General features: G+C 46.6%; 1 protein-coding gene across 1 annotated transcript in view; it reads right to left on the bottom strand.

Moving 5' to 3' along the window:
• robo1 (roundabout, axon guidance receptor, homolog 1 (Drosophila)) overlaps window positions 1–10,367 on the bottom strand; it is a 325,286-nt gene extending 314,919 nt beyond the window's left edge. The window contains exon 1 of the mRNA XM_080203340.1: window positions 10,188–10,367. Within this exon, the coding sequence (XP_080059466.1) occupies window positions 10,188–10,245 (58 nt within the window). The 5' untranslated portion in view covers window positions 10,246–10,367. The remainder of the gene's footprint in view (window positions 1–10,187) is intronic.
• Window positions 10,368–11,118: the final 751 nt, after the last annotated feature.

The raw sequence follows: 11,118 nt of genomic DNA, 5'->3' as shown, positions 1-11,118 counted from the left end.
TTCAGAAGATCGTTAAATTGTAGAATCCCTACAGTGCAGAAGGAGGGCGTTCAGCCCATTGAGTCTGCACTGACCACAATCCCACCCAGATCCTATATCTGCAGCCCCACACATTTACCCTGATGCTAAGGGGCAATTCAGCATGGCCGATTCACCTAACCCGCACATCTTTGGACTATGGGAGGAAACCAGAGCACCCGGAGGAAACCCACACAGACACAGGGAGCACGTGCAGGCTCCACACAGACAGTGACCCGAGGCCAGAATTGAACCTGGGATTCTGGCGCTGAGAAGCTGCGGTGCCAACCACTGTGCCGTTTGTGGAGTAAGGCTGCTCATCTCACATCCAGCCTGGGATAAGATTCTTCCAGTGAAATTGAACTGGAGAGCTAATTACCTGTTGATTGGGTCAGAGGTGAGTGTGGCCAGAATTCACTCCGAGCAGCCCACAGACCAGTCTCGTTAACTTAACCCCTTCAGGGTTTAAACCCCAATTTCACTTTGCTTTTCAAAAAGAAAGCACTTTCATTTACACGACGCCGTTCCTGACCCCAGGACATCTCGAATCAATGAGACACTGCTGCAGCATTATTATAGAAATCATAGAATCCATACGGTGCAGAAGGAGGCCATTCAGTCCTTCAAGTCTGCACCAACCACAATCTCACCCCGGCTCTATTCTTACAACCCCGCATATTTACCCTGCTAAGCCCCCTGACACCTCCCCTTGGCAACTTAGCATTGCTGAGCAACCAAACCGACACATCTTTGGATTGTGGGAGGAAACCGGAGCACCCGGAGGAAACCCACGCAGACACGGGGAGAACGTGCAGTCTCCACACAGACAGTGATCCGAGGCTGGAATTGAACCTGCGTCCCTGGCGCTGTGAGGCAGCAGTACTAACCACTGTACAGCCCCTGTGCCACCGTGCCGTTTATAACGTAGGAAATGTGGTGGCCAATTTGTGCACAGCAAGATGCCACAAACAGCAATGAGATTATAGCTAATACCAATTGCCCGCATTTGGTCCATCATACGCACGTAACTAAGTGCTTTTTAAAAGATAAAATTGTACCCGTCTCTCCTACTACCTCTGGCAGCTTGTTCTGGACAGCACCCTCTGTGTGAAAATATTGCCCCTCTGGACACTTTTGTATCTCTCCCCTCTCACCTTAAACCTATGCCCTCTAGTTTTAGACTCCCCTATCTTTGGAAAAAGATATTGACTATCTAGCTGATCTATGCCCCTCATTATTTTGTAGACCTCTAGTAGATAACTCCTCAGCCTCCTACGCTCCAGAGAAAAAATTCCCAGTCTATCCAGCTTCTCCTTATAACTCAATCCATCAAATCCCGGTAGCATCCTAGTAAATCTTTTCTGCACTCTTTCTAGTTTAATAATATCCTTTCTACAATAGGGTGACAAGAATTGCACACAGTATTCCAAGTGTGGACTTATCAATGTCTTGTACAACTTCAATAAGACGTCCCAACTTCTGTATTCAATGTTCTCTCCATAAAACCAAGCATACTGAATGCCTTCTTCACCACTCTGTCCACCTGTGAGTCCACTTTCAAGGAGCTATGAACATATACCTCTAGATGTCTTTGTTCCGTGACTCTCCCCAGTGTCCTACCATGAACTGAGTAAGTCCTGCCCTGGTTCAATCTACCAAAATGCATCACCTCACATTTGTCTAAATTAAACTCCATCTGCCATTTGTCAGCCCACTGACCCAATTGATCAAGATCCCATTGTAATCTGAGGTAACCTTTTTCACTGTCCACTATGCCACCAATCTTAGTGTCATCTGCAAACTTACTAACCATGCCCCCTATATTCTCATCCAAATCATTAATATCAATGACAAATAACAGTAGGCTCAGCTCTGATCCTGAGGCACACCACTGGTCACAGGCCTCCAGTTTGAAAAACAACTCTCTACAACCACCCTCTGGCTTCTGTCAAGTAGCCAATTTTGTATCCATTTAGATACCTCACCCTGGATCCCCTGAGATTTAACTTTATGCAACAACCTAACAAGCAGTCAAAGGCCTTATAAAGTCCATGTAGACAACATCAACTGCCTTGCCCTCATCAAGCTTCTTGGTTTCCCTTCAAAAAACTCAATTAAATTTGTGAGACATGATTTTCCACTCACAAAGCCATGCTGACTGTTCCTAATCAGTTCTTGCGTCTCTGAATGCCTGCAGATCTTGTCTCTCAAAATACCTTCCAACAATTTACCCACCACAGATGTGAGGCTCTTAAACAAGACACAACATTTGCCACTCCCCGATCTCCTTCAACAAAACCTTCCAAACCTATGATCATTTCCATCTAGAAGGACAAAAATTGTTTGTTATACCTGGGAACACCACCACCTGAAAGTTCCTCTCCAAGTCACTCACAATCCTGACTTGGAAATCTATCACTGTTCCTTCACTGCCCCTGGGCTAAATCCTGGAATTCCCTCCCTAACTGCACAGTGGCTGTACCTACACCACATGGACAGCTGCGAATCAAGGAGACAGCTCACCACCAGCTTCTCAAGAGCAACAACTGCTAGCCTAGACAGCAACACCCACATCCCATGAAAAAAATATGAAATGTCCTGAGGCAGTACTCGGTCCAGGAGAACAGATCTCTGATTCATTTCTTCTTTCTCAGTCTCCTTCTCTCCCTTGTTCCATCCGTGGTCTCCCCACCTCCCCCTCTCTCTGCCTGCGCCTCCCCCTCGTTCCGCCTGCGTCTCTCCATCTCTCCCTCGTTCTCCCTGTGTCTCTCCTTGCATCCCCAGCTCTCCAGGCATCCCATTCCCATCTTTTCCCCGTGATGTAGGAGCATTGGAACAATTTGCTTTTCCATGTTCCAGCTCAACATTCCCTTGTTTATTTTCCAAACTTGATTTTTAAGATTTTTTTGCAACCTTTGTTCAAACTTGATTTAAAACCACATCTGCTTTCAGCCAATACAGAAAGCGTTCACAGATGTGGAGAATTCTCATTACACAGTCCACATATTCTCCCTCACTGCTGATTTATTTACACCTTTTTTCACCTTTTCCTTTGCAACATTTGTTGTTTAATACATTACACAATAAATCAAACACTCCCAGGACAGGTATAGCACAGGGTTAGATACAGAGTAAAGCTCTCTCTACACTGTCCCCATCAAACACTCCCAGGACAGGTACAGCATGGGGTTAGATACAGAGTAAAGCTCCCTCTACACTGTTGCCATCAAACACTCCCAGGACAGGTACAGCACGGGGTTAGATACAGAGTAAAGCCCCCTCAACACTGTCCCCATCAAACACTCCCAGGACAGTACAGCAAGGGGTTAGATACTCACACTCCTGTGAACACTGTCATGCAAACACATACAATTGATTGTTTTTTTCACCAGAAATCTTGAACTCGAACTTTAACCCTGTTTCTTTCTCCACACAGCACGGTGGCACAGTGGTTAGCACTGCTGCCTCACAGTGCCAGGGACTTGGGTTCAATTCCTCGCTTAGGTCACTTTCTGCGTGGAGTTTGCACATTTTCCCCATGTCTGCATGGGTTTCCTCCGGGTGTTCCTATTTCTTCCCACAGTCCAAAGATGTGCTGGTCAAGTGGATTGGCTGTGCTAAATTGCCCCTTGGTGTCAAGGAGACTACCTAGGGTAAATGCATGGGGTTACGTGGATATGGATTGTGGTCAGTGCAGACTCGATGGACCGAATGACCTCCTTCTGTAGGGATTAATGATTCTATAACATCCCACCGGATTTACTGGATATTTACAGCATTTTCTCTTTATATTTCAGATTTGCAGCAGCTGCGGTACTTTGCTTTTGTGCACACTCTCACTGTCAGCGTGGAGAATGGGGACCCTGGCGTAAGGTTCTGGTAGGCAATCGGTGCTCTCGGTTGCTGTTCTCCCAGTGAGAGACACTGGCCTTGAGGGAGGATTTGGCAATAAAATAGGTGGATTTTTCTTTTAATAGATTGGTTTAGCAACTAACGCCTGTTTGACAGTGGGGCCCCTGCTGTGTGGTTTCCAGCTGTAACGCACTCCCTTCCCTACTGCTCGGTGTGTGCATGTGTAACCCCTTGGGAGATATGCTGACAGCAGTGGTTTGGAGCAACACCCGCTTTACATCAACAGGGATGTTTCCAGGGTCCCCAAAGGGGGTCTTGCACAAGACAGCTGGAACAGTGACATGACCTACACACACTAGCTGAGACTATCCTGTCCGCTGCCAAGTCATTCCAAACTACCGTGATGGCGAGAGACTCGATGGGTCGAGGGGCTTTAGGATGGTGCTTTTTACAAAGAGATCCCCCTGAAGGGGTCTCGCACATTTTTAAAAGCTGCACATTAAAATACCCCTCCTGGTTTTATCTCTTTGCAACGTTTTTTGATGACGTTCACTGAATTTCCAGGGGTTGAACAAACTCAGTAAAATTCCCCAGGATCCGAAGCACAAATAGTTGTCATTTTCGTGAACCAAATCCAGATTAATGAGTGGCCACTGCTCACTGGAGCCAAAGGGACTGTAACACTGCTCAGCACCCACATCAACTTTCACACAGTCCGTAAAACAACAGCAAGAGACAGAGAGAGAGAGAGAAACAGAGAGAACAGATCAAGAGACATGCAGCGAGTCAGAGAAATGAGAGTGAATGAGAGAAAGAGAAAAAAAAAGTGGGATAGAGTGAGAGTAAGTTAGAGAGAGAGGAGAGAGAGATAAAGAGACAGTGGGATGGAATGAGAGTAAGTGAAAGAGAGAAAGAGAGAGAGAGAGACAAAGAGACACTGGGATAGAGTGAGAGTACGTTAGAGAGAGAGAAGAGAGAGACCAGGAGGCAGTGGGATAGAATGAGAGACAATGTAGAAGGTAATTCACAGAGAGACAGAGGACACAGAGTCATAGAGTCACAGGGGTTTACAGCATGGAAACAGACCCTTCGGCCCAACTTGTCCATGCCACTTTTCTTTAAAGCCCCTAAGCTAATTCCAATTGCCCGCATTTGGCCCATATCCCTCTATATGCATCTTACCCATGTAACTGTCTGAATACTTATTAAAAGATAAAATTGTACCCGTCTCTACTACTACCTCTGGCAGCTTGTTCCAGACACTCACCATCCTCTGGGTGAACAAATTGCCCTTCTGGACACTTTTGTATCTCTCACCTCTCATCTTAAACCTATGTGCTCTAGTTTTAGACTCCCCTACCTTTGGGAGAAGATATTGACTATCTACCTTGTCTATGCCCTTCATTATTTTGTAGACCTCTATAAGATCACCCCTCAGCCTCCTACGCTCCAGAGAAAAATGTTCCAGTCTATCCAGCCTCTCCTTATAACTCAAACCATCAAGTCCCAGTAGCATCCTAGGAAATCTTTTCTGCACTCTTTCTAGTTTAATAACACCTTTTCTATAATAGGGTGATCAGAATTGCACACAGAGAGAGAAATATAGAGACACACACACAGGCAAGAGACAGAGAAAGAGACAGATGCATGAGAGACACAATGAGAGTGAGAAACAGTGAGAGGAACAGAATGAAAGAGAAATCATTACAGAGGGAGAGAGATGCTGTGAGGAAATAACAGGGAGTGAAGACCATAGAGAAACAGATACATTCTTATAGACATTGACAGAGTCTGGGAGAGGCGGACGGAGAGGCGCTTGTGGAGGGAATAGAGAGAGACAAAAAAAGAGACAGAGGTAGAATGACAAAGAGAGAGACACAGAGAGAGAGAGAGAGAGAGACGTAAAGAGTCAGAGAGAGGCAGGAGAGAGAGAGAGAGGTGGAACAACAGAACATTATACAAATGCAAAAATAGAGGCAGAATGAGATAGAAATTTGTCACAGAAATACAGAAAGTACTAAACATTATCAGGAGAAATAATACAGACAGTGAGAAACAAAATACAACATATATTCCCTTTAACATAGTCAAACATCACCAGGTGCTTCACAACAGACAAACATTCACTATTAAACCAGCCAGGACTAGAAACCAAATACTGGGTCAAAGAGCCAGGTTTAAGCAGCAACTTAGAGAGAGGGGTAGGGGGGAGAGGGGGAAAGAGAAAGGGGAGAGAGAGAGAGGAGAGAAACAAAGAGAGAGAAAGAGAGAGAAAGAAAGGAGAGAGAGAGAGAGGGAGAGAGGTGAAGAGGTTTCAGGGGAGAATTTTAAAACAGATGAAGGCAGGACACCAATGTGGAGTGATTTAAAAAGGCCAGGTTTAGCAGAGTGCAAAGATCTGGAAGGGCTGCAGGGCTGGAGGTGACGGTAAAGACAAGGGGAGGAAACAGGGACTTGGAAACCAACAGGAGGAATTCAAAATCAAGAACAGAATTGAACGTCAGTCAGTGAGGACATGGGCTGAGGGTGAACGGGAGTTAGTGTGAGTTAAAACACAGTCAGAAACTTTCAAAACAGGGAAACACAGCGAGGGAGAGAGAGAGAAAAAAAGATAAATGCCTGATAGGAAATAGTGTGACATATTAAGACAGTGAGTGACACAGAGACAGAGAAAAGAGGTTTTTTAGATTTGATTTGATTTATTATTGTCACATGTATTAGTACACAGTGAAAGGTATTGTTTCTTGCGTGCTATACAGACACAGCAAAAAAGGGAAGGAGCAACACAATGACATTGACAGAGAGAGGGAAAAAGAGATGGTTCAGGTGAAGGGAGAAAAAGAGATATCTAGGGGTCAAGAAACTAAGAGGGACCCAGTGGAAAGAGACAGAGAAAAATACAGAGAAAGCCAGAGACAGAGAGTGATGGATTGGGGAGGAAGTGAGGGAAGGGGAGGCACAAGAGAGGGTGACAGATAGAAAGAGGAAGGAGCAAATTGAGAGAGGATCAGACAGGCAGAGAGCTGGAAAGAGGAAAAACCACAGAGGGGCACAGGAGAGGAAGAGGGCACAAGGGTCAGAGATGGCGAGAGACAGAACTGAAAAGTAGGGAAGCTTTGCTAAATATGTATTGAACCTTGGGTAGATCACACAGAGTACTGCACGCACTTCTGGTCACCATATTATGAAAAAAAAGGTAGAGATACTGCAGAGGGTACAGAGAAGATTCATAAGGATGATATCAGAAACATGTGGATTTACCTATCCGGAAAGGGATGACAGGCTGTGACTCCTCTGCCTTTGATAGGTGAGAGGTGATCTAATAGAGGTTTTTAGAACGCTAGAAGATTTGGAGAGCTTGGGTACAGAGGTAATGTTTCCTCTGATGGGGAACAGCAGAACTTGAGTCCATTAATATGAGACGGTCCCCAGGAAATCAGGAATTCAGGAGAAACCTATGTACCCATAGAGTGGTGAGAATATGGAACTGTCTGCTACGGGAGAGGTTGGAGTGAATAACATCAATGTTTTCAAGCACAGACAACCTGACACTCAGGTTATGGTTTATTGGGCAGCAGAGATCCCTGAGCTCTACATCCTTCAGAAACTTGGATAAGCTCCGGCAGGAATCTCCACACACTGGTGAAGGCACCTTCACAAGATCCTCTCAAACTGCTGGTAAGATCCCAGTCCAGCACCCACCCTCTCCCAAGTCCCAATGCCCAGCATTGAGGCACCAGTCACCCCACACCTGTTCCACTGGGCACAACATCTCCCTGACACCAGACTCCTGAAGCAACTGCTCCACACCAGATACAGTCATGGCAGGAAACTCCGCAGGACAACAGAAATGTTTTAGGGATGAACTCAAAGCATTCCTGAAGAGGTCAAACATTCCCCCTGGCTTCTGGGAGACCCTAGGCCAAAATGGAGAAGGTGCGTCCGGGTAGGACACAAAGGAAATTTGGCATGTCCACTACAGCTCTCCCCAACTTTTACAAATGCCCCATAGAAAACGTTCTTTCTGGTTGTATCACAGTTTGGTATGGGCTGCTGCTCTGCCCAAGACTGCAAGGAACTACAAAAGGTCGTGAATGAATCCCAATCCATCACGCAAACCAGCCTCCCATCCACTGACTCTGTCTACACCTCGTGCTACCTTGGAAAAGCACCCAGCATATTCAAGGGCCCCACGCACCCCGGGCATTCTCTCTTCCACCTTCTTCCGTCAGAAAAAAATATACAAAAGTCTGAGGTCACGTACCAACCGACTCAAGAACAGCTTCTTCCCTGCTGCCGTCAGACTTTTGAATGGACCTACTTCACATTAAGTTGCTCTTTCTCTACATAAGAACATAAGAAATAGGAGCAGGAGTAGGCCATCTAGCCCCTCGAGCCTGCCCTGCCATTCAATAAGATCATAGCTGACCTGTCGTGGCTCAGTTCCACATTCCCGCCCTCTCCCCATAACCCTTAATCCCCTCTCTTATCAAAAACCCATCAACCCGCGTCTTAAATATATTTAGCGAGGCAGCCTCCACCACTTCAACGGGCAGAGAATTCCAGAGATTCACCACCCTTTGAGTGAAGAAGTTCCTCCTCAACTCCGTTTTAAACCGCCCCCCCTTTATCCTGAGGCTGTGCCCTCTAGTCCTAGCTAGTCCTCTACACCCTAGCTATGACTGTAACACTACATTCTGCACTGTCTTGGTTCCTTCTCTATGAATGGCATGCATTGTACAGCACGCAAGAATCAATACTTTTCACTGTGTCCCAATACATGTGGCAATAATAAATCAAATCAAATCAAATCACACGGAGATACTTCATCAGGAGCGCACTGAGGTGGAATCAGGGGAAGAGAGAGAGAGAGCGGACACCTCCAAACAACCCATCCAACCAACCCTCCAAACACCAGCTCCCCCACGCGGGACAAAGTCTGCAGATCGAGCATCACATTTATCAGCCCATCAGAGCCTAACACACCAGAGAGGGAGCAAATCATCCTGCATCTCAAGGGACTGCTTGAGGAGAAGACCGAGATAAGCAAATGAGGGAGAAGGGAATCAATTATAATAGATCTAGCTGAGGAAAGACAGGAAGAGGCTCAAGTGGAGCATAAACACCAGCAAAGACTGGATGGGCAGAATGGCCTGTTTCTGTGCTATACATCCTGTGTAAGGGATAGAAAGCACGAGAAAGACAGAGAGAGGGAGAGAACAAGAGACAGGAAGAGTGAGACAGGCTCAGAGAGGACAAGACGGGACCCAAGTGGAGAGAGACAAAGAGTGGCAGAGTCAGAGTGCAACATTCAGACTGAAAGAGAGAGAGCCAGACAGAGAGAAACACACAGAACGAGAGAGAGTCCCAGGAAAAGAGCAACAGAGAGTCAAAGAGAAAGAGACTTCCAGAGAGAAAGAAAGGAGTGAGACAAAGAGAGAAATAATCTCAGGAAAAGAGCAATGGTGAGTTAAAGAGAGAGAGAAAGGGACAGGCAGACAGAGAGGGAGAGAGACAAAGAGAGAGTCCCAGGAAAAGAGCAACAGAGGGTCAGAGAGAGAGAAATAGACAGACTGAGAGAAGGAGCGAGACAAAGAGAGAGAGTCTCAGAAAAAGAGCAACTGAGAAAGATCCAAAGACACACATACAGGGGGAAACAGAGAAAGAGGGAGAATGTGAAAAGAAGTAGATAGAGGGAGACACTGAGAGACACAGAGAGAAAGAGAGATGCAGAAAGAGAGAGAAAGAGACTGGGCAGGGAGAGACAGAGAGATGGAGAAAAGGCAGCTAGAGAGAGAAGTACAAGGGGCAGGGGTGTTTAGTGTGGGCTGTGGCTGAGTGTTTCTGAACCCTGTTGGGAGCAGTGTTGAACTCCTTGAGTTGAAATAATGCACAAAGCCAGACAATGCGAAGAGCCGCTGCCCTGTGAGCTGGGGCGGGGGGGGCTGCTAACTTTCCAGAGGGGCAGAGGCAGAGGGGCTGGAGAAGGACAAGTTTCAGAGAGGAATGCTTCCCAATCTTGTTCCCAGTGTGAACGAGGAAAGGCGTAATCCACAATCCACTCCCCCAACTGAGATCCCAGTCCCAGCCACAAGCCACCCTGAATCACCGCTTCACATTCAACAGCAATGTGGTCAGAAACTTGAGCAAGAGTTAGCAGCATTCACAGAAGAAATGGTAGACACACTCAAAAACACAACTAGCTTTGAAAACCATCTTGGCTGAGGGTGCAGGGTCTAACCCAGACACTTGCAAAGAGTTTCGGAAGGAGTTTTTACCTCCGCGACTGGGATGAATGAGGAGACAAACATACAGACCTGAGCTGATAGACAGCAATCCGGCGGCCAGGGAGAAGCGGAACAGTGCTGTGATCATGATATATCCCGGAGCCGAACAGGAATCCAAGTCATACCAAAACCAGGAGCAGGAAAATAGCTGCAGAACCCGGGAATCTCACCAGCTGGGAAGTGCCCCAGACACACTTGGCTGGTGTGTGTGTGTGTGTGTGTGTCTCACCAGCAATGTTCATTCAATGAAGCCTCCTCTGATAGAACGGCATTGGAAATATTTTTTAAAAAATTACTCCCACTTGGAGAGAGGGAGAGAGACAGAGAGAGATTCAAGCAAAAAAAAATGTAGCTGTGGCAATCTGAAACTTTCCCTCTGCAAACTGCTTCGAGACCAATCCTCTCCTCGGAGCTGTGAGTTCCACTCGGATACAGAGATTTCCCTCTCTGAGTTAGCTCTCCTTTTTTTTCTTGCTGTTCTTCTGGGACTCCTGGCTGTCTCTTCTCTTCGCTTCTCTCTTTTCCTGTTCTGTACGATGTATCTTTCTCTGCAGGAATCCCAGTAGATCTCACACACTCTCACACATTTCTGTTGTGGGATCTTTTTCTCTTGTGAACACACAAGAGGTTTTTTCCCGGAACTTTACTGTGTATCAGGCTGGTGTTTAATTTTTCCCCTCACACACACAACCAGCCTCCGGTAGCTCTCTCTCTCTGACAAATAATTAGTAATGAGATCCCTGTTCACCCAGCGAAACACAAAGAAGAACTGGAAGTAACTTTTCCCCCTCGCTCTGTGCTCACATCCAGGCTACCCCAGGATTTCACTCCTTGCTCTGCCTCTTTCTCTTCAGCTGAGGCTGAGTGAGGGAGCCAGCCTCCTGATCTTCCCTCCGGAGGGTGAGAGGAGGGAATGGGAAAGTTCAGGTCGCTCCAGATCAATGCTGCGGAGCTTGTTCCT

Source organism: Carcharhinus amblyrhynchos, chromosome 15 (genome assembly GCF_965287045.1).
Source record: "Carcharhinus amblyrhynchos chromosome 15, sCarAmb.v2.hapA, whole genome shotgun sequence".
In the NCBI taxonomy this organism is placed as follows: Eukaryota; Metazoa; Chordata; class Chondrichthyes; order Carcharhiniformes; family Carcharhinidae; genus Carcharhinus; species Carcharhinus amblyrhynchos.
This window is presented reverse-complemented; position numbering and strand designations above follow the sequence as displayed.